We start from the raw sequence: 27084 nt of genomic DNA, 5'->3' as shown, positions 1-27084 counted from the left end.
TTCCTTCTCACTCTTTCCCCCCTCGACGTTGTTTAGATATCTCTCATTAAAGTTTGTCGTGCTCTTCCTACGGACCCCGCGCGCTTCTCGAGGGGGTCACCGCCGCGCGGGCGTTCGCCCCCGCTCCCTGGCGTCGCCCGTCCTTTTGTCTGGGGGGCGAGGTGCGGCTCGGCCCCCTTTATCTCCCCGCGGGCCGCAGGGTGGCAAGCGGCACTGAGGTGGAGTATGTGCTTGGCGTCTGGCGACTTTCCTGAGGCCTCTCATCATTCTGAAGGCGCTTCCGCCGCCCCTCGGGGGGGCCCCCTCCCCGCGCCCCCCCGCCCGTCCTGCGATTTCCGCCCCACGTCTCCGCATTGTGTGGGGTTTCCAGGGGCCCGCGGAGCCGTAATGGCAAAAGCAGGCATCCGCGCCGGGTTCCTGTGCCGGCCTGGAATGCGGCGGGGCCCACCGCACCGGCCCCGGAGGAAGTGCCTGTTTACCCTGCGCTGTCGCTCCTGGGGGTTTTGTTTGGTTTGGTTCTCAGGAGTCCGAGTTCACTCTCCGCCAGTGCCCTTTCCCGGGGGTTCACCGCGGAGGGCCCTTCCAGAGAGCTACTCGGGGGTGAAGATAGGAAGGGGCCCCTGCGCTTCACCCACTCCCCCCCCCGCACCCAGCCCTGCACCCCTCGGCCTAAGAAACAAGCCCCGTTCTGCTCAGAGCACCCCCCACCCCGCCCCAGCCCTGCCGGAGAGGCCCGTCCGCCTGAAAAGTGAGCCCCTCACACCCAGGCCCGTGCCATCCACGGTCTGGTTCAAACAGTGCGTGGCGGTAAAGGTCACACTCTCGGTTCTCCTCTGCCGCGCACACACCGCACCGAAGCCACGCTGTCCACATTTTGCTGGCGGCCGCGGGCAGCTGTCGGTCCCCAGTTTTGACCATGTGGGCCCGTGCAGGGACATGGTGGACTTGGGGGTCACGGTGCCGGGCGGGGGCGTGAGAGGGCCAGGCTTCGGTGCCCGCCCCGCTCAGGCTCCGTGGCCCCTGCGCGTGCCACCAATGTCACCGCCACCCGCCGCCACCCAGCCCAGGGAGCCCACCGGGGACCCCGGGTCTCCCCCTCCAGGCCGGGTTTCTGTGATCCAGGCATTGACTCGGAGTCCGAGAACCGGCCTGCAGGCTCCCGTGTGGGTGGTGCGTGGGCAGGGCCCTCGAACCCTCGTCCCCTGCTGGTCTCTGTCCACGTGGAACCGCCCACCCCCGTGTGTGTGTGTGTGTGTGTGTGTGTGTGTGTGTGTGGCTTTTAGGTCCCTTGCAATCCGGAAGCGGACTCTTAGCCACTGGGGCGAGCCTGGCCGGTCCTTCCCGGCTGGACGGAGGTGGCCAGAGTGTAGCTCGGGTGATGTAGGTCCTGCGTGTGGCTGCTTGTGTCACTGTTGTGACGCCAGGACGGGCCCCCCCCCCCTTCCTAAGTGCTCTTCCGGGTGTGAGCCGGAGCCTGAGCTGGGATCCCCTGCCTTCCATTTGTCCATCTGTCCCTGTAGAAGCAGCTCCGCCCTGGCCGCCCCGCCAGGGACGCCGTGTGTCCTGTCTGCACCCGCACCCCCAAGTGGGCGTGCTCCCGGGACGGTCCCTTTCCTCCCCCCGACACCCATGTTTTGAGTGACCCGCCGTCTCGCGCTGTTCACACCTGACGGCCCCTGCTAGCCGCTGGGCTCGGTCTCCCACAGCAGCTGTCGTCAGGGGAAGTCACAGACGCACAGCCCTGCACCCCCGTTTCCTGCTCGCCCCAGAACCGCCTGCCCACGCCCCGCACCCTCTGTTGTCGGCAGCTGCAGGGGACGGCGGGGTTGGAGGGGTCGGCCTCCGCTGCGCGGGCCGTCCACCCTGTGGGCATGGGAGGTGCCCAGTGGGTGCATGTCCACTCCCGTCTCCACTGCACACCGGTCTCACGGGGGTGTTGCGGTCAGAGCCGTCGGGGAACCTGGGCGGCCGGAAGGCTGTTTTTCCTCCCCGGCAGAGGCCGTGAGGTGGGGGCCGGGAGGCCGACGCCCTTGTCTTACTCTTGACTCTGAAGGGAAGCTTCCAGCATATCCCTGACGTGTACAGCAGGGTTGGGGCAGATGCCTTCCTGAGGCTGGAGACGTTGGCTGGGAATTCTACTTGCTGTGCTCTTTTCCCCCCAGCGCCCCCCCCCGGCCCCCCCACCCCCCCTCCCCCGCCGGCCCTGAAGCTGACTCTCGGATGGAATGTCACCTGGACCCGTTTGCTAACAAAGAGCCGTCCCCGCGTTCGAGAGGCGCCCCTCGCTGGGGCGGGATTCAAAAACAGCCGTTGGAGCTTTTCGGCGGGAGACGTGTAACTGCTGGTTCAGCATCTTTCGAATGAGATCAGCCCGCTCCCGCTCCCGCCCGCCGCCTGACTCCGGGGCGCGGCAGTCCCTCCCGGCCGCCCTGGACGCCGGCCACCGCGCCTGGTCCTCACGCGGCGCCGCTGACCGGCGGTCCTGCCCCTGCAGACCCCCTGAGTCCACACACACACACACGTCTCCTCTTCCTCCTTGCCCTCCTCTTCCTCCTCGCCCGTGGCCCCGGCTCTGCTCCTCTGCAGAGCCCGTTTTTAACCTCATCTTGTCCGTTCACTTTGCTGTCTTGCTGAGGTTTATCACCTTTTCATTGTGATTTGCACCCTGTCCTTTCTCTTTACGTGACACTGGGGGTTCGTTTTCCCATTTCTGGCCTCAGGTGCTGAACTTACTGAAATCTGGGGCTCCCCCCACCCCTGGTCCCCGCCCCCCCCCACCCCCCCGCCGTGTGCTCCCGGGAGCCCAGCACCCAGGCCTCAGGTTCCCCCGGCGCGGCGAGCTCTGTGCGGTGACCTCGTGTTAATGATCCTCCCTAATTTCCGCCCCGGGTCCGTCTCTGACCCTGGGACCCGCGAGGCCGTGTGCCTGCATTTCTGAACGCCTGCTAATCAGCGAACTTCCTGCGGTCCCTGCCGTGGCCGCGGAGGGGTGGCCGCCGCCGGGGCCTTCCCGTGAGAGCTTCCCAGCCCCCGCCTCCCCATCACCCCCGCGCCACGCTGAGGCTCTGTCACCGTCCTCGCTGCGTGTGACCCTCCTGACCGCGCAGTGACTGCAAGGTGGCTGTGAAGGCCCCCCAGTCCTGGGCCTCCTCCCTGTGGTTCTGCCGTTCGCCATTGAACTCACATCCTTCTGGCCCTACACAGCCCCCTGCTCCCCGCCCCCCCCTCCACCCACGTGGTGAGCGGCCTCTCGTGCCCGTGGGTGCTGGCTGGTCCACAGGGCGGCTTCTGCCTCTGGCCCGCGCTGGGCTGCTCGGGCGCCCGTGGCCCGACGGTGACACAGGGTGCGTGGGGCGGCCATTCCCTCCGGCACGGTGTGTGTGTCTCTGTGTCCCCGCAGCCGAGCGTGCCGGTCACTGAGCGTGCCTGCACCCACAGCTGCAGCCCGGTGTGCGGGGGAGGGAGCGTGTGTGTGGGGGCTGTGAGTGTCGGGGGTCCGCCCGCGGGGCACAGGGTCTGCAGGGCCCGCGTGCGTGTGCTGGGGCGGGCGCTCGCCTGTGCTGGGGGTTCTCCGGGGCCCGCTGCCCCCCTCGGCCCGGCCTTCCTGGGGGGCCGCTCCGGACTCGGGGCGCTTCCTCTGTGAGTACCTGGCTGCGCACGGCTCTGCGTCTCGATCCAATTTTTCTGATTTATATTTTCCATAACTCCGCCGGGTCAGGGTTTTCAAACTCCCGACACAGTGTGCGCTCTGTGTTCTCTTAGGACGCAGAAGGAGCGGTCTGTCTGCCCGGCACTCGCTGCAGAGCGTGCTTTCCACCGCTTCCCCCCGGAGGGTGCGGCCCCCCTCCGGCTGCTGGCTCCCTCTGCCCCCCCCGTTTCTGGGGGGCGTTTGTGCAGTCTCCCACCATGTGCCGGGCCCCCCTTCCCGAACCCCCTCGGTGGCAGAGCCCTGCACCCCAACACCAGCCTCCCAGCTGACCCCAGGGCCCAGGGGCTTCCCGCAGGGGCCAGGGAGCCCTGCTGAGGGTGCGAGGGCGTGCTGGCAGGGGCTGAGGGGGTCCTCAGGGTGGACGCCCCCGACCGAGCCAGCTGGGCACCCTTGGCCCGGTGCCCGCAGCAGAGCGGGGCCCTGGCCCAGCGGCCTCCTGGGCTGAACCCCGAAGAGAACCTCCATGTCCCCTGGGCCCTCAGCGCTTTTGCCCCCCCTCGCCACCCCCAGCACCCCTCCCCCTTGAGCCAGCACACGCCTGGTGGAGGGGGGTCTGACGGCTTTATTCACAGACCCCGGGATGGGGCGGCGAAGACAGAGACGTGGGGGTGCTCGGGAGCGGGCCCCCCACCCCCAGACCTGGGGGCCAGGGGCCAGCGTGGGGGCGGCCCCCGCGCCGGTCTCTGCCTTGGGGTCCCCGCTGTCCGCTCTACTTCCAGCGCCCGCCGACCTTGCCCTTGGCCGTGGCCCCGGCCTTCTTGCTGCTGCGAATGGGAAGCAAGTTGGTCTTGAGCGTCAGGGTGCCCGGGACCCTGGTGGAGCCCCCTCCCCGCCCCCCGCAGGCCCGTGGCGGACCCCCGGCCCGCGTGGCCCTGCAGCCCAGGCTGTTCTCAGGGCGAGGGGCCCCGCCTGGGCCCCCAGCACCCCCCAAGCCCGGGCACACATTCCTGGCTCCGTCCGAGCGGCAGCGACTCACCTGTACCTGGCCCGGCCGGGCCTGGGCGGCCGTGTGCTGAGGCGGTTAGTGCGGTTAAGAGAGCGGCTGGCACGGCGCGCAGGGCACACCCTCCCCCCCTTCTTCCTGCTCGAGGGGCCCCACCTAGGCCCGACCCCAAGCCCGCCCGGGTCCCGGCGACCTTGCTCGGGGACCGACGGGCCCCTGGGTCACAGGCTCCCGGCGGGGTGGGCTGCAGATGCTTCCTTCTGGTCAGCGGCCCCGGGTCCCTGGGACTCGGGGCCCGTGAGGCCTCTGCCTCTGTCCGGAGCTTTGGTCACTTGGCCACAGTTACAGCTGGACCTGAGGTCAGGCGGTCACCCGCCCCAGGGCGGCGGTCCTCAGGACCTGCCCCTTCTGTCCCAGGCCCACTGCCTGCCAGCGAGCCGGGCGCTGGGCCGCCCGCTGGGGACCGCCGGCTGGGGCGGGCCGTGCCGTGCCCGCGGCTTCAGGAGGAGACCCGTCCCGTGTCCTGCGGGAGCCAGCCCGAGGGCTCTCACACTCGTCCGCCCGTGCACACACGCGTGCACACGCTTGCATGCACACGCACCCCCTGCCCCTGCCCCACGCAGCGGAGCCCGGGAGGAGGGCCCATCCCGGGGAGCAGCGAGGAGGCAGAGAAAAGTCTTAAACGTAAACTCCAAGCCATCCCGGGGCCACGGCGCACCCTGGAGAGGACCGCACAGGGACCGGGCGTGGGGACAAAGCCCCGGAGAGGGGGCAGGGGTCCCGGGGCGGGCGCTGGCGTCCCTGGGGGCTGATCCCAGAGGCGGAAGGTCACCGTTCCGAGGAACCAGGCTCCCAGAGGGGCTGGGGGCAGACAAGGCCCAGCCCCCGTCCTTCCCTGCCCCAGGTCACCTTTGAGGGGACTCACGCCTCGGCCCCAGGCCTCCTGCTGCGCCCCCTCCCCCACCCCATGTGCTGTCCTCCGGGCTCCGGGCGGCGTGGAGAGGGGCGGGGGTCTAGTGGCTGGCCAGTTAGTCCTGTTATCGCTCTGCCGGGGGCCGAGCCCCCGGTGGGGCAGGGGCCGCCCGCCGGGCGCAGAGCGGGGACAGGCGGGCTACTCACTGCTTCTGGGCCTGGTCGATGCGGCTCCGGAGGTTGGTGATCTGCGGACGACACGGAGGACTCACCTGGCGCGCCCCGGCCCGGCCGCGCTCCCTGACCGGGTCCTCACTCCTCCGGCTGGAGGGCACCGGCCCTCGGCCCTCGGGCCGTCCCTCAGACTTACTGTCGGGGGCTCGGAGGCCTGGGCCGTGACGCACAGCAGCTCCCCAGCTGGCCACTTACCTTCCAGGCGAGGGTGCGGGCGGAGGGCACGGGCAGAGGGGAGGCTCGCAAAGGGAGCCTCTGACCCTGGGGGCCCCTGAGCTCGGAGCCCCCCTGCTGCGCCCTGACCCCGCTGCTCCCTCCTGCCGACCGCCCGGAGGGGGCGCAGGGGAGGACCAGGGCCCTCCCCGCCTGCCAGCAAGGAAGGCAGGCGAGCCCCAGGCGGGACCCTCCGGGCCGCAGGCAGGGGGGAGGAGGCGAGGGCCGGAGGTGCGGGGCGAGGCCCCGTCACCCCCCTGCTCACTGCCGCCGCGTCCCCCAAGACTCAGGCTCTGCCATGCGAGAGGCGCGCCGTGCACCACACACCGGGAGCCCGGTCCGGGCCGACCCGGCTACTCACAACTTGGCCAGCATCTCCACTCTGGCCCGGGCAGTCATGATCTGGAAAGACCGAGACGGTTTCAGGGCCGGGGGGCGGGAGCCTGGGCCCTGCTGTGCGCTGGGCTTGCCTTGCCAGGACCCTCGTGGCTCTTTCGGCCCAGGACCCTCAAGGGCCGTGCCCGGGTGTGTCAGGAGGTGGGCGGGGGGGGGGTGCTGGTCCGGTTTCGTGAGCACGAAGCCCGTTCCCACAGGCGAGCCTTACCCGGGACCACACTGCCCCTGTGCGCGGACCTGCTGGCCCGGGGGAAACCTGGGCCCTGCGGGCGGCCGGGGAGGGGTCTGGTGGCCTTCCTTCTGGGAGGGGGGAAACTGAGGCACAGAAGGGCAGGCGACGTGCCCCAGGGCAGGGCTCCCGAGAGGAAGCGAGGATCCACCGGGCTGCTGGCTCCGGGTCCCCAACACCCCCTTGTCAGCGGCGGGGATGGCCGTGCGGACTGCTCCCGCTGGGGGCCCCCCCGGGGTGGGCTGCTGCTCTCACTGGTGAGCCCCTCTCGGGCGACTCAGGAGGGCCCCCTCCGGAGGGCGCAGTCCCAGCTGCCAGGCCCAGCTGGGGGCGGAGCACACAGTACCCTGCGGGCTCCAGGCTGAGGAGGGGCCCCGGCCGGGCCCCCAGGGGCCCCGAGGAAGCGGGTGTCATGGGGGCGGGGGTCAGTGTGTCCAGGACTTGGGTTTGCAGAGGAGGCTTTGAGGGTAGGATGCCCCAGACCCCGGGGAGCCTGGTGCCACGCTGGGGTGGGCTGGTGACATGGGACTCTGCACACGCCCCGGGCGACTTCGGAACTGGGCCTGGGTGCTCTGCCTGCCGCTCCCCTGGGAGCAGGGGCTGCGGGCTCAGGGCCCGGAGGCCGGCCCAAGGGGCCGGGGTCGGCGCAGGGGGCCGGGCTCGTGGGGACCCGGGCCGCGGCTGGCGGGTGAGACCGGGCCGGAGCCCCGGTGCCGGTCGGCACTCACGTCGTATTTCTGGCGCTTCAGCTTCTCCGCGAACTCATACTTGTCGGTCTCCAGCTGGTACAGGGTTTCCCAGAGCTCCTTGGCCTTCTCCCTGGGAGGGGCGACCGTCGGACTTAGCCGGAGCAGCCCCGAACGCTGGCCCTTCCCCACCGCCAGGCCCCGAGGAGACCCCGCCTCACCTCAGCTTGTCGTCGCTGAGGTGGTCAATGTTGAGGGGCTTGCGCCGCTCGGCCAGGATCTTCTTCTTCATCTCCCGGGCCGTCTGCTTCTTGCCTCTCTTCTGGTCGGCCTGGGGGGGACCCCGCCCGGGGCCTGGCCTCAGGAGGGGGCACTCCGGGGACGCAGGCACCTGCTGCCCCGCCCCGCCCCGCCCTGGGCCCCGGGCCCCGGGCCCCGAGCGGGCGCCCGCGCTCACCTTGGCCAGGTAGCTGCTGTAGTTGGCGCCCATGGAGGACAAGGCCTTCTTCTTCTTGAGGTCGTCCTCCGCCCTCCTCTTGGCGTCCTCCTCCTCCCTGCGGGCCTTCTCCTCCTGTGGAGACCCCGCCCCGCGCCCCACAGGCCCCGGTCAGCATGGTCAGCGTGGTCAGCGTGGTTGGCGGCTGTCCCCTCGGGGGCAGGAAGGGTCCGGGGGGGTGGTCCGGGGCCGGGTCCGAGGCGGGGCGCAGCTCACCGCCAGCCGGTTCTGGCGTTCCCTCTCCTTCTCCGCGCGGATCCGCTGCTGCTCGGCCCTCTCCGCGCGGCGCTTCTCCTGCGGCCGGGAGGCGGTCGGGGCCCAGTCAGTCCTGCCGGCCGGCCGGCCCCGGCCCCCCCTAAAATGGCAGCCCCCCCACCCCCAACCCCCCGGCTGCCCCACGCACGATCCTCTCCTTCAGCGCGATCAGCTCCTCCTCCTCCTTCTTGCGCGCCTCGAAGTGGCTGTCGATGAGGGCCTGCAGCTCCATGAGGTCCTTGTTCTGGCGCTTCTTCTGGATGTCCTGGGGGGGCGGCAGGCCCGTGGGTCCCCGCCCTCCTCGCCCTCCACCCCGCCGGGGCCCCCTGGGCCACAGGGTCGGAGTGCTGCCCCCCACCCCGCGGGTGGGTCATCAGGACCCGGAGCTGGACCAGCTCCCACTAGGTCCTGTCACTGTCCTCAGAGATGTCCAGCATGGGCCGGGCAGAGAGGAAGCCGGTGAGCAAGGGATGTGTGGGAGTGGCCTATGAGGAGGCAGTACATGAGTGGGGTGGGTGGGTGGGTGGGTGCATGAGTGGGTGGAGGGATACATGGATGATCGATAGATAATGGGTGGATGGGTGGGTGGTAGATGGTGGGTGGGTGGGTGGATGGGTGGATGGATGGATGGGTGGGTGGATGGATGGGTGGATGGGTGGGTGGATGGATGGGTGGGTGGGTGGATGGATGGATGGGTGGGTGGGTGGATGGATGGGTGGGTGGATGGATGGGTGGATGGATGGGTGGGTGGGTGCATGGATGGGTGGGTGGATGGATGGGTGGGTGGGTGCATGGCTTGGCAATTTGGTGATGGATGGATGGGGGTGGAGGGGTGGAGGGGTGGAGGGGGAGCGGGGAGGAGAGATGGCTGTGTGGGAGAGTGTGCTCTGGCCCAGGAGTGTGTTGAAGCAGAACGGCCCGGGGCCAGGGAGCCCCAGCTCTGGGTGCTTGGGAGACGTGACCGCCTCGGGCCTGGCACCTGGGGTCGGGAACGGAGACACGTGGGCCCGGGCTCCACGAACTTACATCGAAGTCTACCTTCTCCCCTTCCGGGATCTTAGGAGCGGTGAGTCTGAAGGAGAGAGAGAGGCTCGTGAGTGGAGACCCCTCCACCCGGGAGAGCCGGCCTGGCCCCAGCCGGCCGATCCGGCCTCGAGTCCCGGCACCTGGCGGAGGGCACACGGCCTGACCTCCGTTCTCCTCGGAGACATAGCCCACTGTCCCCAGGGGGACCTGACCCCTCGGGAAGGGTCCACCTCTCCGTGTTCCTCTGTTTTGCCAACCTCTGGACTCCTCCAGGGCACCCCGGGGTGTCCAGGAAAGGGCACCCTCGGTGTCTTCCTCAGACAAACAAACAGAACCCCGTGGGCACCAGACAGGAGGCAGGGCCTCCGAGGCTGGGGATGGCTCTCTTGACCCTTGGCATTTCTGGGGGGGCCCCCGGCTTCCATCTCCCCTTCTGGGGACCCACAGGAAGGGGGCTGGGCGGCGAGCGGTCTGCGGGAAGAAAGAAGCGGCGAACCCCCCACTCTGGCGGCGGTGAGGCCCGCGGCGCCCCTCCCCCCGGCCCCAATGCATTCCAGATGGAGCAAAGAGTTAAAATGACAACAGCGATTTTTTAAAACAAGCCGTAGAAGAGAGTGGAACTGAATATCGATCAAACTGCTGGACGGGGAGCGGGTTTTCTGAGCTCACAAGGGCCCGCCGGGGGAGTGGCGGCCAGAGGAGCGCATGCAAATGAGAAACGTATGTACGTGGAAGCCGGCCGAGGCTGAAGGAGTGGGGGCCGGGCGGGGGGGGGGCGCGAAACCCAACCCGGACGAGAAAGATGTTTTCAGCAAACACAGAGAAGACTTATATCCTCGTGCGAGCGGATGATTAAGAAAACAGAGGGCCGCCTGCCTGAGATGGATGGGCAGGGGCCCTAAGCCGCTGCTGCTCCAAGAAGAAAGGGGGCCGGTTCGCCAGCCGGGCGGGCGCGGGGGGGCGGGTGGGGTGGGCTGCCTGCAGCCGTCGCAGGAATGCGGCCCCGAGAGGCCCCTCCCCATCCATCAGCGCGGCGCCCCGGGCGCGGCGCGGCGGTGTGGGGCGCAGCCCCGCTCGGGACCGCGCCGGAGGCCGCGCTGGCAGGCCCTCGCGCAGAAAGAGAGCCGTTTGGCAGGGGCCGCCGCAGCGTTAAGAGCGCTCATACTCTTTGACCCATTAATTCCAGTTCTGGGAAGGCAGCCTAGGGAAATAACCCGAAAGACAGAAAATGCTTTCCACCCGGCGTTATTTATGATAGTAAAATATTGGGGGAGGCCAGCGGGTCCCGCGCGCCGGAGCGACGGTTAGGAAAATTATGGTTTGTCCAATTGATGGAATATTATGTGGCCATTCAAAATATTTAAGAAGACTATGTAAAAACATGGAAAAATACTTATGAATGGTGCTACATTTTTAAAAAAAGCAGGATTCAAGGTCGTATAGACAGTCCGGGGTTTGAAAAACAGCTCCGAGTTTAAATCTTTTTTTCCGAGCCCGATGCATGGGAAGGGTAGGAAGAAATAGGCCTTTTCATTTCTTCCCCCTCGTTCCCGCAGTCTGGCTGGCTGGGTGGGAGTCATAGATGATTTTTTTTTTCTTCGGGGACTTTTATGTATTTTCCAAATTTTCTTTAATGAGGTGTTTTATTTTCATAATGAAAACACAAACATTTTTTTCAAAAGGAGAAAATATCTTGTGACCCGGCAGCTCTCCGTGAAACTGCTGACAAATAAAGTGGCGGGGACGGGAAGGAGCTGGCCCCCCACCCCGGGGCCCCCCGGCCACCCACCCAGGGGGGGAGCGGGCGCCTCTGAAACCCCACCCCGTGCAGAGCACATGCCGGCACCGGTATGCGGGGCTGGGGGGCCCGGGCGCCGACCCTGAGCCGGGGGCTTCCGCGCCTGTCTCCGCCGGGGGAGTCAGAGCGCTCGGATCAAAACAACACCCCTGAAATCTGCCCTCCGGGGTCCGCCCTCCTGCTCGCCCGGGCTGCCGGCTCCCACCCGAGGGGCTTGGGGGCCCCAGGGCCTGGGCCTGGTCTGGCTGTTGCTCTGGAGTGGGATTCGGAGGGGCCGGAACGTCCTGCCAGCCCCCTCACATTCGGGTTTCTTTCCCATCTCAAGCCCTGGGAGACCCCACAACACAGGGTGGGCATGAGGGGGGTCCCGAGAGGACATGTGGGAGGCCGTGGGGTCTCTCTCCCTCGTTCTCTCTGCCGCTCCTGCTCGGGCCCGTAGCCTCCCCCTCCAGGAAGTCCCCCTCGCCTGCACTGGGTGACCTGGGGCGGAGCCACACCTAACTGGATCTCCAGAGTCCGTCTGTCTGTCCCTGGAGACAGAGTGCCGAGGCGGGGTCCGGACCTTGCCTGGGGGGGGGGGTTGGCACCGGCCGCCCCAAACAACCTCATTCTCACAAAGCGCCTTCAGCAGGCATCGAGTACCGTGACCTCCACACCAAGCAGCAGAGCAGTGGCCACCTTCCCTCCGGGTTTGGGGTGCCAGCTCCTCCCCTGCGGAGCCCCGGGGCACAGCCCCGCTCTGGGGTGCCCAGCTCCCAGCCCTGCAGGGTGTCGGCGTCCTCGGCTGCCTTGGTCCCCATCCATCCGCACCCTCGGTGTTGCCCCTCCCCACGCCAGGGCCCCCCAGCACCCCCAGAGCCCGGAGCCCCGCCCCGCCCAGGGCCCCACTCACTTGGGTCTGGGTTTCTCCTCTGGTCACCACAGCACCGGCCGGCAGGGGAGAGAGGAGAGAGAAGCCGCATGAGACAGGGGCCCACTCCTGCCCGCGGGCCCCCAGGGTCCGCCCCGCGGCGGCCTGGCGGGGCCCCGGGCCCCAGGGCCGCCTGCTCTCCAGGGGAGCCCACCACCCAGCCCACTGCCCCACCAGGGCTAGGGGGTGTTGCCCCCCCCAGGGCCTGCAGGGTCCCAGGAGGAGAGCTCAGATTGGGGTCCGAGGGGGTGGGGGAGGACAAGAGAAGGAAGGAGGGACAAAAAACTAAGATGAGAATGACCCGGGGCAGGGGACAGGGCAGCCCAGAGGGCTGGACGAGGAAGGAGATGGACAGAGTGGAGGGGGCAGTGCACCCCCCCCGCTGCTGCCCGGGCTCCGGGTCTGCCAGACCCCCCCACACCCCGCCACGACCAGCCCCTAGGCCTGCAGAAGCTCAGAGGGGGCAGCGCCTGTGCAGCCCCACGGTGGACCCTGTGACGATGGCCATGCCAAGCAGCCCCCGCTGTCCCTCGGCCGGAGGGGGTGGGGGGCCGTGGCCACAGAGAGCGGGCGGCGGCAGAGCGTTCCCCCCCCCGCCCCCCCGTCACGGGCACCAGCGTGGGGCGGCGCGGTCTTACCTTCCTCGTCCTCCCTCTCCTCCTCCGCGGTATCTCCTGGGCACAAGCACACAAGCAAGAGGGAAGCCAGCCAGACAGGCTGCGGGCAGCGTTGGCGGGAGCGGGACGCGGGCGGGACGCGGGGGCACAGGTGCCCGGACCCCCTGCCCCCTGGGCGGGGGGACCTGGACCTCACCTGTGCCTTCAGCTGGGGGCCAGAGAAGGGCCGTCCGGGGAAGGGTCGTGGGAGGTGGGTGTGGCCATGCAGGGTGGGGGCCACGCGGGGTGGGGGCCCGGGGAGGGGGGCGCGGATGGGGGAGGGCCCTCAGAGGCCTGGGGGCGCCGGTGGGGCCCACCTTGGAGAGCCGAGACCCCCCCCCACAATGTCGCAGCCCTGGTGCTGGAAGTGGGCAGCCCCGGGGGCCTGACTTCTGGGCTTCCAGGGTTGAAACCCAGTGGGTTTCGGGCAACCAGGTTGAGGCAGCCTGTCGGTGCCCGGGGCCCACGGAAGCCTTATCGGTCCCAGCCCGTGGGCCCAGGCCCGCTCCTCCCTGCCGATCGGGGCTGCTGGCCCTCTGGCCCTCCCGGGGGTGGGGGGCCCCTTTGCTGGCGCTGACGGGGCGGAGGTGTCCGGCTGAGAAACCCCCTCTGACCTCCAGGCTCCTTTCTCTGCCCTTGGCAGTGGCCAGCAGGCGCCCTGGGGGTGGGGTAGGGGGGTGACCGGCCTCGCTGCCCCGGCCCGTGCGTGCTCCCAGCCTGGGGACCACTCGGGGGCTCGGGACCTGGCAAACAGGCCTGCGCGGGTGGGCCTGGCGTCGCCTGCAGTCAGCACCCAGGGCCGGGGCCCGTGGGAGTGGCAACCTGAGGGTGCGGTGGGCGCCCGGGAGCCGGTCGAGGGGCCGGCAGGGGGCCCGTGACGGACCGGGATGGGCTGAGGGGCACCTGGCTCTCCGTGGGGGCCGTGCGGGTACCTGGCGGGGCCTGGGGGTCCGGGCGGGGGCGGGGGCGGGCCGAGAGCTGGGGGGAGCGCGGCCATGCGGCGAAGCGCCCCCAGCGGCGGGCAGCAGCGGCCTGGCACCCCCGGCTGTCTGTCTGTCTGTCTGTCTGTCTGTCTGTCTGCCTCGGGGCTGGTCAGGCAGCCCGGTGACCTGGCAGCTCCCACAGACCCGTCCCCGGGACGCCTCTGCCACCCCCCCGACATCCCTTTGTCCCGAAGCCGGCGGCCTCTCCGAGCCCAGGAGAGGGAGGACAGTCTCGGGGTCCCACGTGGGGCTCGGGCCCCCCGAGGAGCCACGTGCGTGCCGGGAGCTGAGAGCAAGGCCCACGCAGGCCCCGACCCAGCCCCGCAGCTCCGCCCCCCACACACAGTGGGGGTGCGGCCCTCACTCCCGGCCCGTCTGGCTTTGACCCCGGCGATGGGTGGGCCGCCTGCTTGTTCGCACGCGAGGCCCCTGGTCGGCCTGGAACTGCCGCCCCCCCCTTGGGCCTCAGCCCGGCTTTGTGCTTCCCGCAGGCCCCCCCCACTTCCCCTCTCCACTCTGCTCTCCCGGGCAGGGTGCGGGCCGCCGGCGCAGCCCCCGCTCTGCTCCTCGCCACTGCACCCTCAGGGGGCCCCCCCGAGCCAGCCGCCCGAGGCCGGCACCCCTCTCGGGCCCCTCCATAGGCTCGGCCACCCCCAACGTCCCTCCAGGGGGGCTTTCGCCCCGTCAGCCAGCGCTGCCTGGGCCAGCACCCCAGGCCTACCCTGTCCCCACTCCATCCCAGCCCCAGGGACCGGGGGCGAGAGTCACACAGGCAGACAGGGTGGGGGGCAGGCCGAGCACGGGAGGGAGGGGTGGGACGGGGCGCCGTACCTTCTTGGACCTCCTCTGCAGCGGCAGCACATGTGGGGAGAGAGGGGAGAAGGAGTGTGACCAGGAGGCGAGGACGGGTCGGGGTGGGGGGGCCGTGCCAGGCAGAGGTGGGGTCGGCACCGCACCGAGCGCGGGCCACGGGCCGCGGCCCCTTCCGGGCCGGGCTCCGGCCTCACCCGCACGCGGTCCCGCGTGCCCACGCGACGTGCGCGGGGCGGAGGTCACGGCACATACCTGGTTCGTGAGCTGGGTGGGCTAAGGAGGGCACGCAGCGCGAGGCAAGGGCGCGGGTCAGAGGTCAAAGGAGGAAGGGTCCGAGGTTAAGGGGCACAGCCGGTCACCACGAGGGAGGGCAGCATGCGGGAGGTGAGCAGGACACGGTCAGTGTCGGCCCCGGGGGCCGGCCCGCCCCAGCGCTGTCCCTGCCTCGCGCTCGGGGAAACCGAGGCTGCAGGGCTCAGCGAGGGGCCCCGGATCCGGCTTCCGCTGGGACGTGGGGGCCCTGGGCCTGGGGACACCGCGGCCCCGCCCGTCCTGCGGCTCCCGAGCGGTGTCTGTGCCAGGGCCCGGCTGCGGGCGGCACCAGGACCTCCCTCCGAGGCCCGGCTGCAGGGGCCGTACCTCGGTCGCCCGGTTCCGGGCCGGGGCCCTGACCTGGCCGATGGGTCAGAGGTCATAGGTGCTCTCAGGGACCCCCCTGGGGCAGAGGACTCTTTTCAGGGATCCAGAGGCCAGGCCTTATCTCCCATCTGGCTCAGCAACCCCTCCGGGACCCACCCAGAGCCCTCAGGGCACCCCCAGTCTGGTCAAGCGCTGGCCGTGGTTAGTGGGTTATGTGGGGGCCACATGTGGGGGCCCCTTGGCCGGCTGGTGCCCCACTGAGTCCGGGTCCTCACCCCCCCGCCCCCACGGGGGCTCCAGCCAGGCCCCGGGCCCCACATGGGGACCAGAAGTCCTGGGCGTCCATACCTTCCTCATGGACTTCTGCAGGCGGGGGTGCCGGGGGCGGGGCCAAGAGGAGAGAGGAGAGGGTTAGGCACACCGCACACCCTCGGGGTGTCAGTGGGGCAGACGGGCTGGGGGCCGGCGTGGCTGTGCGCCTGGGCCTGCTCACTCACCTTCCTCCTGGGCCTCCTCTGAGCCGGGGCGGCAGGGGCAGCAGGGGCGGGAGGGAGAGAGGAACAAGGGCCGTGGTCAGTGGGGGGAGCCGGGGAAGTTGGGGAAGGGGCCGGCGTGAATCGGGGGGAGCGTGGCTGCCGGACTCGGGGGCCCGGGGACTGGGCCCCGCCTGGGGCCTGCCACCAGCGCTGGCCCCGAGGTCTGGCTGACTCCCGCCCTGCGGGCATGAGACTCGGGGGCAGGGACAAATCCATGTCTCGTGGGAGGACACGGGCCCCGGGAGCGGGTCGGCGACGGCCGGGCGGCAGCCGGGTCTGCCCGAAGGGGCCGGCGGTCCTGGGAGGGTCTCGGAGGAGCCCGGTGCAGGGCACCCAGCCCGCCGGGCACGCTGCCCGCCCTCCCTGAGATGGGCATGGCCACCCACCCAGGACCACGTTCCTGCTCAAAGCCCCCCCCCCCACCTTCGTGGCGGGAAAGCAGCGCTTCGCGCACGTTGTTAGGGGAGCTGAGCGTTTTCAAAACACGTCCAAAGCGCGGTGCCCAGAAGGCCCCCCGGAGAGCCCGCCGGGCGCACGAAGGGGGTCCCGGAGGTCCTCCCGCCTGAGCCTGAGAACCGCCTCCCCACAGGGTTCCCAGGTGCGCCCGCCCGTCCGCCGGGGCACGGCCAGGCGGTTCCCATGGACCCCGGGCGGGCGCCAGGGCGGGGCCGGCCGGGGGTGGCACAGGGCGCGGGGACACGGCGGGGGGGGGGGTGCAGAGAGCCGGGCAGGGGCGGCCCCCCCGGGCCCCCCCCATGCTAATGAGGGTGAAAGTGTTAATGACCAGATCCGGGCTCGGTGCACATGGCAGGGCACCGCGACGAGGATGAGGGGATCATGAATGATTAATGAGCGCTGGTCCGCGAGGCGGTCAAGGGGGTGGGAAGCTGGCCGTGACGGCGAGTGGGAATTAATGGTGAGGAAGGTGGACGGTTAACCGTGGAGCTCTGGGAGGCCCTGAGGGGCCCGAGGCCGGGCGGATGGAGCCGGGCCGGAAAGGTCAAGTTCAGGGGGAGGCCGGCGGGGGGAGGGACTGGGGGGCTGCACACTCACCTTCCTCCTCGTACTGCTCTGCTTGGGAAAGAAGAGAGGATGGGGTGTGTTAGCAGGGCCCCTCCCGCCCCCCCCGCCCCCGGGCCGGCCTGCAAGGGAGTGGGCCCTGGCTCTCGGGGGGTGTCTGAGACCCCAGAAGCCTCTGTCCCATGGGGGAGGGTGGCCGACGGTGGTCGCGGGCTGTCCAGAGCTCCCTGGGGCCAGGCCACCCCAACAACCCGTGGTGCGGGCTGGGGACTCGCAGGGCGGGGTTCCGAGGTGACCTTCGCAACGAGGAGGCCTCGGGCACGGCCGCAGGCTGGGGGGGGTTGCTTGTTTCCAGAGGGGGTGTTGCACTAGCGCCCACCAAACGGGGCAAAGCCGGGGCTTCCGGCCAGGGAGGGATCGCCGAGGAGGGCCACGCTGTCCTCGGTGGGACGGGAGCCTCCCCAGGGGGCCACGCGGCGAGAAGGAGCGGCTCCCGCACTTACCCTCTGCCTGGTCACTGCGGGGCGAGAGAGAGAGAGAGAGGGGAGGGGGAGGGGCCTCCACTCAGCCTGGGGGGCTCTCCCACACGCAGCCATGGCCCAGGGGTCCCAGGCAGGCAGGGGCCACGCAGTGGGCTACTCACACTTCCTCGTCAGACATGGTGGCGGGCTTTCCCTGCGGGGGGCGGGGGGGAGACCAAGAGCGGAGTGAGGGGTGGGCTGCGTCCGGAGGTGTCGGGACGGGTAGGGGGTGGGCGAGCGAGGGGGCACATCTGCGGACAGGGTGGGGGGCTGCGTCCCTGGCCTCGGGCGGGCCCGTTCCCACACTCCAGGCCTCTCCGCGAGGCCCCCTGCTTTCCGCCCGGGGCCCCAGACTCGGAGCGGCCCCCTCCCCTTCCCGCCCTGGCTGCAGCTCCCAGCTTGGAATCCCAGAGCTGGACAGGATGTGGGGAGGTTGCGGCGCCGCCCCCACCCCCACCACCGAGGCGGACATGCTCCCCCAAGTGCTCCCCGAGGAAGGCGTGCGTGTCCGGGCCAGCGAGGCCGTCCAGGCCGCCCTGGACGAGGCACAAGGCCTGCTCTGGCTGCCTCCCATCTGCTCTTGGTGGTCTCCGCCCCGAGGCCGGGGTGGGGGGCCCCCCGGCCTCCCCGCCCCACCGTCCCCACGAGAGCCCACGTTCCTGTTGTGAGCTCCAAGCTCCCTCCCCTGGCCCTCACATTCCTGCGAAGTCTCACGCTCTCTTCCGAGGGCCCCGGGGTCCCCTGCGTGTGCCCACCGCCCTCGGCCCGGATCGCAGGAGCGCACCGGCTGCCCCCGGGGCCTGGCCCTCACGCTGCCAGGCAGCAGCTCGAGCCCGGAGCGCGTGGGGGCGGAGGGGGGGCCTCCCCTCTGTGTCCCCCGCACGTGCTCTGCGGAGCGGAGCGGCACGTCCCGTCCCGCCAGCCCCCCTCCGCCCCCGCCCGCTTTCCCAGGCCCTCGGCCCGCTCTTGAATCTGTCAGCGTCTCTGGGAAGCCCTGGGCCCGGGCCGCACGTGTCCAGGTGCAGCCGGCGTCGGGCCAGCGTGCGTGAGGACGGTTTTCCGGCGAGCTGGCCGGCGCACACGCCCGAGGTGGCCAGGGCCCGGGAGCCCCCGGAGCGGCCGGAGGTCTTGAACGACCGGGGTCGTGACGCCGCGTGGCAGCCCACTCGGAGACAATAGTGGCAGCACCCCCGCCCCCGCCCCCGCCCAGGGAGCCCCGCGCAAGCCACACAGGCGTTCATCGCCGAAAAATGCACCCGCGCTGCACCGCTGAGGTGGGAGTGGCCCTGCTCGGCCTGGGCCAGGAATGCGGACTTTCCCAGAGCAGCCCGGGCTCCACGCACCATTAACCGGCCCGGCTCCGCGGGCCCCTCCTGGCGCCAATCCCTTCCCGCCCCCGGGTCTCTTCCTGCACCCTGCCGCCCCCCGAGTTACAGCCTCCGGCCTCGTCTGTAGTGGGGGTCTCACGGCTCCCCGGGCCTCCCAGCCCCCGGCTGTGCACCCCACCCTTGGGGCGCCTCTGCGGAGGGCCGGTGAGAGCCTGGGCCTCCCCCTGCTGTGCCCACCTCTCCCCCTGGCAGTGCCCAACACCTGTCGGCCTCCTTGAGAGGGGGCGGCCATGGCCAGGGCCCAGGGAGGGTTATTTTAAGGAGCCAGCAGCAGCTGAGGTGTCCAGAAATAGGCACCCAAATCGGCCAAGACTCCTCTGCTCAGAAACCCAAGACGGTGGGAGGGGGGCTGCGGGGCAGCTGCCCGCTCAGGTCTTGGCCAGGCCAGCCCCCTCCCTGTCCCTCCAGGTCTCCCCAGCCGGCCTGACCTCCTTGGTCCTTCTGGGCAGGCGTGGGAGGGGCACCCAGGAGGGCTCCCGAAACCCGGGGCAGGTGCCCCTACCATGTGAGACGGCAAGGGCTCACTCTCCAAGTGGGGAAACTGAGGCCCCTCTGGGCCCCCGCCCCTCCACCCGCTGAGGTGCTGACAGCTGCCCACCCCCGCCCCCCGGGCTGCTCTGTGCCCCTCCCCTCCTGTCCGTCGGGAAGGGGCCCCGAGCGTGGGGGGTGCTCGGGGGCAGGGGCTGGCATTGTGACAGCCAGGAGGGGAACCAGCTGTCCACGCAGTGTCCCACCGTCAGGGGGGCCGGAGGGGGCACAGCCTGTGAGGTCACCTCCCCTGGGACGCACAGGGGATGTCCCCTTCCCAGGGGACGAGGCCCAGCGGGGTGCGGGGGGCGGAGGGGGTAGGAGGCCCTGCCAGTGCCTGGCCGTGGGCCCCGGACAGCGCACGTCCCCCCACTGGGCCCACCCCATCCGGCTGATTTCCTCGCCCATCTCCTCCCGGGACGGCTGAGGGCACCCAAGAGGGAGCGGGCCGCGAGGACACCCGGTCGGGGTGCCTGCGGGCGGGACGGCTGGGCCCCGACCCGACGGGGCGCTAGGAAGGGCGGAGGCATGAGCAGGGCCCCTCAGGGCAGGGCGGTGCCGCTCCTGGAGCCACGGGGGTGGGACTCCACGTCCCCGACAGCGGGCCGGGGGTCTGGCGCCCTTTTCCTGCGCCCTGTCCCCCACCCCAGCCCCCCAGGCCCTGTTCACCCCGTCCTTGATGCTGGGTCCTACCCACCCGGCCCGGAAACCACCCTGGGGTGAACAGGACGAGCCCCTGCCTTGGGGGTCGTCTGTTCGAATGGCGGCGAAGGAGGCCACCGGGCGGCCCCGGGGAGGGGCCCGGGGCTGAGTGCCCTGCAGTGGTACACGGCGCTGCGGCCAGCGGACCCCCGCTCTCCCAGCTCCCGCTGTGGGGCGGCCCTCGCACCCCAGGGTCTTCCCGAAGGCCCCACCGCCCTCCTTGGGCCTCCGCCGCCCCCTTGCGCTGGTCTGGGACACCTCTTCCGTGTCATTCGGATGTCCAGAGACCCTCAGCCCATGGGGCCGGCCCCCAGCCCCTGGGAGGGCTCCCTGGGTTCCCCCGGCCACCGTGCTTAGAGCGGAGACGCTCGGGACCCACAGCGCCCCGGACCCGAGGGGGCCTTCGACACCGACGCCCGGCGGGCCCCGCCCAGCCCCAGGCCGGCTGCTGGAGGCCGAACCCACCTGCGGCCGAGTCCGGAGAAAGGGCTGGCGCTCCCTGTGGACACGAGTGGCTCAGGCACTGCCCCCTCGGGCCCACGCCCTCATGTTATAGTGACATCCGATCTTTCCCAGAAGCCCACTGGCCGGGGGCGGGCTGGCCGGGCCGTGCCCTCGCGGGCCCCTGACCAAGTATAGGAATAGCCGAGCAGGAGGCCCAAGGAGCTGAGGCCGGGGGACGGGTCTGCCGAGGAGGCCACGTCCACCTGCCTCCCTCTGGGCCGTGTCAGCTTCTATTTTTACCCCCCGCCCCCCCGCCCCACCACCACCACCCACAGCGGGCGCATTCCCGGTGGCTGAGGAGGATGGAGGAAGGTGTTGGGTGGCTCAGGGACACGGCACGCCACCCCCTCAGACGGAGAGGCCCCTGGCGGGGTTCCTGGAGCTCGAGTCCCAGGCTCCCCCCAGGGGCCCCTCCGTCCGAGGGGTCATGGGGGTGCTCTGCCCGGGAAAGGGGGCTGCACAGCCAGGCTGAGTCGCACGTTATCCCTGGCCCACCTGCCTGCCCCGTCAGAGGAAGGGTCTGCTGCCTGGGGCGGCCTGTGGAGTGGGGGACCCCGAGCGCCCTGTTACGGCAGAACCACACCGAGGCCAGCCCTGGTCCTGCAGGCGGACACGCTGGGGGCTGGCGTCCGCTCCCCGGGGTCGGTGCCCCACGGGGGCCAGGGCCACCCCCCCGCAGTCAGCCCACGGCTCCCAGTTGGGCTCGGTGGGCTCTCAGTGGGCTCGGCCACGGGCCCGTGGACCCCACCCCACCTTTCTTCTCAGACATCTTTCTCGGGCCTCCAGGGGCCCCGCCCCGTCCCGTGAACCCACAGGCCCCACGGCCCTGCCCCTCCGATCGGGGCAGCGGGGGGGCACGGAGCAGGGTGAGAACGGTCTGGCCGCTCCTTCCGGACACCCCGGGCCCCGGGGAGGGGCCGGCCAAGGGGGGATGGTGGGGTCTGGGGAGCGACCTCACCCAGGGCAGCCGCTGGCGGCCTGGCACCCAGGGTGGGTGGGTCCCGAGACTCGGAGGAGGCCCCGGCTCCCTCTCTGCTCTGTGCCCGCTCTGGGTCCTCAGAGCTTTCTGGAAGGTCCTCGTTGTGCCCCACCCACCCCCTGCAAGCTGGAGGGAGGTGGGCAGCGACTGGCCCGTGGTCGCAGAGCAGGGGAGGCAGACGGAACCCCTCCCCCGCCCGCCCCTTCTGCATGCCCCCAAGGCCAGAGCTGACGGGGACGCCCCCACACCCCTGGTCAGAGCCTGGGGTGCCTCGGCCTGCCACCGTCCCCGCCGCCTCGGACGGGCAGGGACCCGGCCGGCCACACACGGCCCTGACCCTTGGTCGTGTTCAATCCCCCTTCTACCGATGGGTTCCTGGCAGGGCCGCTGAGTGGCTCGTGGGGCTGCCCTGCTTGCCACCCCCATGGCGCCTTCTCGGCCCGGTCCTCCTGGCTCTGCTGACAGAGACCGGGGGACCCCCAGGCCCTCGGGTGCAGGGACACATGTGGGGACAGTGCCAGGAGGCAGCCGGCTGCCCCTGCAGGCCGGGCTGGTGCTCAGCCTGGGAAGCCCCGTGGACCCGGCCGGACTCCGACTGTGCAGGCCGGGGTCCCGGGAGCCGCCGCTGCCGCCGCTGCCGCCGCCGCACCCCCAGCCCCCGCCGGGCCCGGGCGCTCCGGGGGCTGCCCTGCAGTGGCCCCGATCCGCCAGCAGAGGAGGGTGGCTGCCCGCGCAGCGCCCGGGCCTCTGGCAGGTGCTTTCCCAGTGAGGGGCAGAGCCAGAGCGCCAGCGCTGAGGTCAGAGGGTCGGGCAGGTTTTATTTTGGGCATCAGCGGCCTCCCCGCAGGCGCCAGGCCTGCGGCACAGCAGGGCAGCACCAGTGGGCACTGCCGGACGGGTGGGTGGCCGGCCACCGAGGCCCTCCGGCAGGTAATGAGCACCATCCCCCGTCTGGCCAGGCTGGGGTGGGTCGGGAGGGGCCGGGGCAGGGCCCTCAGCCGGGCCCTGGGGGAGGGCACTGGGGGAGGGCACGGGGCAGCCCCGGCCGGGCTGGGTTGGGGGCCTGGCCTTCACCCCAGGGAGAGTTGGAGGGCCGACGGCAGACAGGGTCTCAGCGCCTTGGTTCCGGCTGTCCTTGGGGGTGACCCCAGGATGGCGGGGAGGACAGGGGTCCCTTGATCACGGCCTGGGCCTCCGTGCGCTTCGCTGCGGGTGGCGGGGCCCCAAGGTGACTTGACCATCTGCTGGGAGGGAGCGCTGGGCCGGCCCGAGTGTGCATGGTGCCGGCCTGCCCCGCAGCCGGCCTGGGCCCCGGGGGCTCCGGCTCCGCCGGGTCCCGGGAGAAGCTGCAGACGCGGCTCCCTCTCGGCCCCGCGCAGCGTCCCACGCACCCTGGGTGGTCTGGGGGTCAGGTTTCCTCCGCCTCCCGTGGGGGGCGCTCTGGGGCCCGGAGCGGGGGAGCAGGGGGCCTGCCTGGGGCCTCTCGGGCAGGAGGGCAGATGGCGGGGGAGGGGGGGCAGCAGGCCCTCTGAGCCTCTCGGCCTCGGTGGGGCGGGTGCTGACCCCAGGGCCTGCATTGCCGCAGCTGTGGGGGGCTCAGGGCCGCGTGGCGGTTGCCCCCTCTGGCCTCTCACCCGCCCCCAGCCCCACGGCTTGCCCCTCTGGTCCCAGCTCACTGCCTCGGCCTCCTGCCCTGCTGTCCAGGGCTGGTGTCCCATCCTGCTCTGGGCAGGGAGAAAGCACCATGACCTGGGACACTGCCGCAGGGGCGGCCGGAGTGAGAAGGGCGGCTGTGACCTTTCCAGGTCCTACCCTTCCGGGCCGTCTGGCTCACTCTGTGTTTGGGGAGGTCGGCGCATCCCACCACGCGGGCCGCAGAGACCGGAGGCTCTGCGTGGACCGGGCCCTGGGGCCAGTCTGCGGGGGGCCCCTCAGACGCTGGGTGGCGGGGCGGGGCCCAGAGTCCGACCTGCGTGCAGGCCCGGCGAGAGGGGGGTGAGCCGGGGGGGTCTCCCCCATCTTCCACTCCACACCTGCGTCCGCCCGCCTGCCCGCCCACCCCTCCACCCACTTGTTTGTGTGGGCCCACGCTCACACTCACGACTTCCCTCCTCCTCCCTCCCTGTCATCACCCACCTTCCACCGGCCATCCGCCTGCCGTCCATCTGTCCCCCCCAACCCCCCCAGCTCCCACCCCCCCCCCCGCGTCCTGTGCAACACCCGTTTTTCTGCTGGCCTCTCCGCCAACCCCGTTTCCTCTCTTCACGAACCGTTTCCTGCCCACCTGCCTCCCATTCCTCCACAGACCCTTTCCTCCATCCCTCTGTCCGTCCGTCCCTCCGTCCCTCTCCCACCCACCCGTCCGTCCCCCCCCACCTCACCGTCCACTCCTGCACGTCCGTTCTCATGTTCACTGTCTCCCCCCCGCCTCCCTCTTTCTCTACGTCCACCCACCCACCCACCCGTTCACTCACGCACCCATCCCTTCCACCCCCTCATCCGCCCAGCCGCGCCCCCACTCCCCCGCCGTCCGTCCGCCGTTCACCCATCTGTCCGTCCACCGAACCTCCACTGCGAGAGGCGGGTCTTGTCCTCGGGGCCCTGGGGTCCCCGTCGTGCCGGCCGGGGCAGGGGCCTCGCAGACACCCTGGGAGAGCCGGGCGGGCCCCCAGCCCCCGCCGCCGCCGCACGCCTGGGGCCCGCGCCACGCCGGGGGGCGGCCTCGGCTGCCCGGCCGGCCTGGGGCCCCCTTGCCACTCCCCCATCGAGCGAGCATCCAGGGTCAGCGTGTGGGGGCAGAAAGAGCTTTATTGTGCACGATGCGGGGGGGGGGCCGCAATCGGGGGACGGGGCGGGGGGGGGCACTGGCCTGAGCGCCCTGCACGGGCCTCGGGGGCTCCCGGCCGGGGGTGAGGCCTGGCGGGCGCCCTGTCTCTGCTCGGCCTCCGTGGGGTCAGCCCCCTCAGCCGAGCATCGGGGTGGGGGGACTCCCTTGCCTCCCCGGCCGGCAGAGGCAGAGCCGGCGGGGGAGGGAGCGTGGGGGACGGCGGGGGCAGCAGCGGCAGCCCGTGGAGGGGCGTGGGCAGGCAGGTGGGCCGCGGGCAGCAGCGTCTTCGGCGGGGCAGGGGGTGGGCATCGGGCAGACGTGCCCCCGGGAGCGTGGACGGGGCGTGTGGCAGGAGACGGCAGCCGGCGGCGCCTGGCCTCGGGACTCTGAAACACAGGGTCGGGGGGTGAGGTTGGGGGGCGTTGAGGCCATGATCCCTGGCGGGCGCCCTGGTCCCCCCAGCCCCCAGCCTCTCTCCGGGGGCCGGCAGCTTAGGGGCCCCGTCCCGCACACCCCTCACGCCACCCAGAGCGGCCTGCAGGCTCCAGCGGCCCTGCCCGACCCCCTGCACCCGGGGGGAGCCTGCTACCTGAGGCTGGGCCCTGGCACCCCGGGTCATGATCGGGGGGGTCAAGTCACCCCCCACCTGTCTGCCTGCAGGCCTGTCCACCCCCCCAGAGACCGACCCGGGGTTCCTGCGGTTGCTGGGGTCCCAGCCACCCCAGAGGCAGGCAGCAGCCCATAGGGAGCTCCGGGGCAGCCCCTCGGGGCCCCTCCCCAGGCCTACCCCCTCCTGCCCACCCCGCCAGCGGCTGGGCCTCCCTCCTCCGCCACCCAGGCAGCTGCAGGTCGGGCCAGACACCGTTTGTCAATGTCCGCGCTGGCACGGGGCGCCCGGAGACCAGGGCGGGGGGCCGGGGGGGGGGCTTGGCCGGGACTACCCCGGCCAGGAGGTCTGTGGGAAGACCCCTTCCTTTAGCGCAGCTCAGAGGCAACCACTCCCACCCCCGGGGCCCGTCGACCTCTGGTGATGCAGCCCCAGCCCCCCGTGCCCCCCAGCCGCGGCCCTCACTGCCGGCTCTCAGCGGCGGCCGCGCCTGTGGTCGGCCGGCGACGGCCCGGCGCCCCTCACGCGTCTGCGGGCGGGCGGGCTTCCTGCCCCGTGGGCGCCCAGCCCAGCATGTGCCCCCCACTTGGAGCTGGCCCGTGGGGGTCTCCCGGCCCCCTGCTGCGTTCCAGCCCTCCTCCATCACCCACCCGAGACTCGCGCCTGTGCGGGCCCCTTGCTCACCGGGGGATAGCGGGGCCGCCCGCACGGGGCTGCTGCTGGTGCAGACCGGCGGGGCTGGGGCCACGGGGAGTGGGAGGCACCGGCTCCCCGGGCCGGGGGTCCTCGTGGACAGCGGGGGCCCACGCACCCCTCTCCCGGGACAAGACGGCGTGGGCGGGGGTGGGGGGAGCCGGCTGACGGCTGCCCCTCCCGCCGCAGAGTGCAGCAATGCTCGTCGCGACGGCGTCCGTGCCCCCCAGCGCGGATGGCCTGTGCCCCCCGGGCCCCCCGGGCCCCCCGCCGCCGCTGCTCCCGAAGCCTGGGAAGGACAACCTGCGCCTGCAGAGGCTGCTGAGGAGGGCGGCCCGGAAGAAGACCCCCGGGGCTGGGCCCTGCGCCCCACCGGGGGCTTTCCGCACCTCCCTGTCCCCCGTGAGCGAGGCCAGCCACGACCAGGAGCCCGCGGCCCAGCGCCCGGCAGAGGCCCCTCGCGTGGTGGCCACCCTCCCCCACAGCCCCGCCACCCACCACGTGGCCTCTCCGCTGCAGAAGTCCACACTGTCCTTCAGCTTCACGCAGCACAGGAGCCCGGCCACGCACACCACGGCCCTGGGGCTCCGGCTCTCGGCCCCCGGCGGCTTCGCCCACGTCCCGGCCCCCACGGCCGGGGCCGCCCACGCCAGCCAGGCACAGCTCCTGCCAGGGCCACCCCCACAGGCCGGGCCCCCCGAGCTCCCCCGGAGGGGCCCAGATGGGGGCCCCGGCGGCCAGGACAGAGACACGGCCCCTCGCCCCCCCGCGGCCCAGCCCTCCATCCCGGTGGCCCACATCCGCCCCCTTCCCGCGGGGGCCCAAGATGTCAGGCCCTGGCCCGAGGCGCCCCCTGTGCCCAGGCCGCCCCCTGGCTGCCAGGCCTCGGGGCCCAGAGAGGTCAGGCCCCGGGTCGTGGTGCCCATCGCTCCCACCTACCGCTCGCCAGGGCCCTCGCCTCCCAGGCCGGCCCCTGCGGCCCCTGAGGTGGAGCACCTGGAGGAGCCCCCCACAGCTGGCCCTGCTCCCGAGGCTGAGCAGGCCTCTGGCCGTCAAGGGGCCTCGTCCCCTGCCCTGCCGGCGGACCCCGACGCCCGCCCTGCCCCCAGCGCGGCACCCCGGCCCCGGCTCAGCGGCTGGACGCGCCTGAAGAAGCAGCTGATGGACGAGGCGGATGAGCGGCCGCCCCCGGGGCCGGAGCAGAGCCCCACGCGGACGGAGCAGGCGGGGGCGGCCCCCGCCCCCCCGGCCCCCCAGCCTGCCCCGGCGCCGGCCCCCGGGCCCCCCGCCTCCAGGGCCTGCGGGCTGTGGGACGCCGTGCTGTACCGCGTGGCCGTGGCCGAGTCTCGGAGGAGCCCGGAGGGGCCCAGGGGCGGGGCGGGCGCCTGGCCTGGCCTCGGCCGCCTGCCCTACCTGTGCCGGCCTCGCTTTAATGCCCGGAAGCTGCAGGAGGCGGCTGCCCGGCCCCTACTCACGACCCCCTCGGTGGTCCTGGAGCGGAGCCCCCAGCCCAGGAACTTCAACCGCACGGCAGCTGGCTGGAGGCTCCACTGAACGGCTTTGGGGCGGCCCCGGGCTGGGGACTGGGGGGCGGGTGGGAGCCGCAGCCACGGAAAAGGGTGGCAGGGCCCGATGGGCCTGGGTGGGGGCCCCTGGAGGCCGAGGGAGGGGAGCCCGGCAGTGGCCGGGCCATCGGGAGCAGCAGGCCGGCGCCCAGGAGCGGAAGCACCAGGGCAGGCGGGGTGAGGTTGGAGCAGGTGGGGCGGGGAGCGGGCTGTTCTGTGTTTGGGGGCTCCCGGCAGGGAAGGAAGTGCCCGGGCCCACCGCGAGGCGGGGCACTGGCAGGGCGGACCCCACACGGGTGCTCGCCGGGTGCCCAGG

The 27084-nt window shown here is 71.7% G+C and overlaps 3 protein-coding genes across 22 annotated transcripts in view; 1 reads left to right on the top strand and 2 right to left on the bottom strand.

Moving 5' to 3' along the window:
• Positions 1-4251: 4251 nt before the first annotated feature.
• Positions 4252-20206, bottom strand: TNNT3 (troponin T3, fast skeletal type). 18 transcript variants are annotated; one of them, XM_045820956.1, is made up of 18 exons: positions 20059-20206; positions 17098-17129; positions 16958-16971; positions 16488-16508; positions 15396-15413; positions 15247-15261; positions 14512-14532; positions 14278-14292; positions 12446-12481; positions 11790-11808; positions 9100-9145; positions 8222-8338; positions 8035-8112; positions 7780-7893; positions 7544-7653; positions 7365-7455; positions 5772-5812; positions 4252-4473 (listed from the first exon to the last, which is right to left on the bottom strand). In XM_045820956.1, the coding sequence occupies exons 2-18, from the start codon at positions 17112-17114 to the stop codon at positions 4419-4421; spliced, it is 828 nt and encodes a 275-aa protein (XP_045676912.1). In that variant the 5' UTR covers positions 17115-17129; positions 20059-20206; the 3' UTR covers positions 4252-4418. The 18 variants fall into 18 exon arrangements, with proteins under 18 accessions (XP_045676912.1, XP_045676913.1, XP_045676914.1 ...); XM_045820957.1 differs by having other exon boundaries at positions 16488-16505; XM_045820958.1 differs by having other exon boundaries at positions 14512-14523; positions 16488-16505.
• Positions 20207-21906: 1700 nt separating this feature from the next.
• Positions 21907-26765, top strand: PRR33 (proline rich 33). The gene is made up of 2 exons (XM_045821013.1): positions 21907-22006; positions 25393-26765. Exon 2 carries the CDS (start codon positions 25402-25404, stop codon positions 26755-26757), a length of 1356 nt encoding a protein of 451 aa, XP_045676969.1. The 5' UTR covers positions 21907-22006; positions 25393-25401; the 3' UTR covers positions 26758-26765.
• The window catches only part of LSP1 (lymphocyte specific protein 1), a 32052-nt gene continuing 28887 nt past the window's right edge, over positions 23920-27084 (bottom strand). The window contains exon 11 of one of the 3 annotated variants that reach the window (XM_045821017.1): positions 23920-24289. The gene's annotated coding sequence lies outside the window, so the exon portion shown is untranslated. The remainder of the gene's footprint in view (positions 24290-27084) is intronic. The other 2 variants (XM_045821016.1, XM_045821015.1) reach the window with 2 other exon arrangements.

Source organism: Phyllostomus hastatus, unplaced genomic scaffold (assembly GCF_019186645.2).
Source record: "Phyllostomus hastatus isolate PE091 unplaced genomic scaffold, TTU_PhHast_1.1 phas_scaffold_443, whole genome shotgun sequence".
Classification (NCBI taxonomy): domain Eukaryota; kingdom Metazoa; phylum Chordata; class Mammalia; order Chiroptera; family Phyllostomidae; genus Phyllostomus; species Phyllostomus hastatus.
Note: the sequence above shows the minus strand (reverse complement) of the source record. Positions and strands in the feature narration are given on the sequence as shown.

Coding starts and splice junctions, on each gene's coding strand:
- TNNT3 (XM_045820956.1), bottom strand. Junction 7,654..7,779: donor ACAGCAGCTACCTGGCCAAG/GTGAGCGCGGGC, acceptor GGTCCCCCCCAG/GCCGACCAGAAGAGAGGCAA. Junction 5,813..7,364: donor TGAAGCGCCAGAAATACGAC/GTGAGTGCCGAC, acceptor TGTCGTCCGCAG/ATCACCAACCTCCGGAGCCG.
- PRR33 (XM_045821013.1), top strand. CDS start 25,402: ATGCTCGTCGCGACGGCGTCCGTGCCCCCCAGCGCGGATGGCCTGTGC.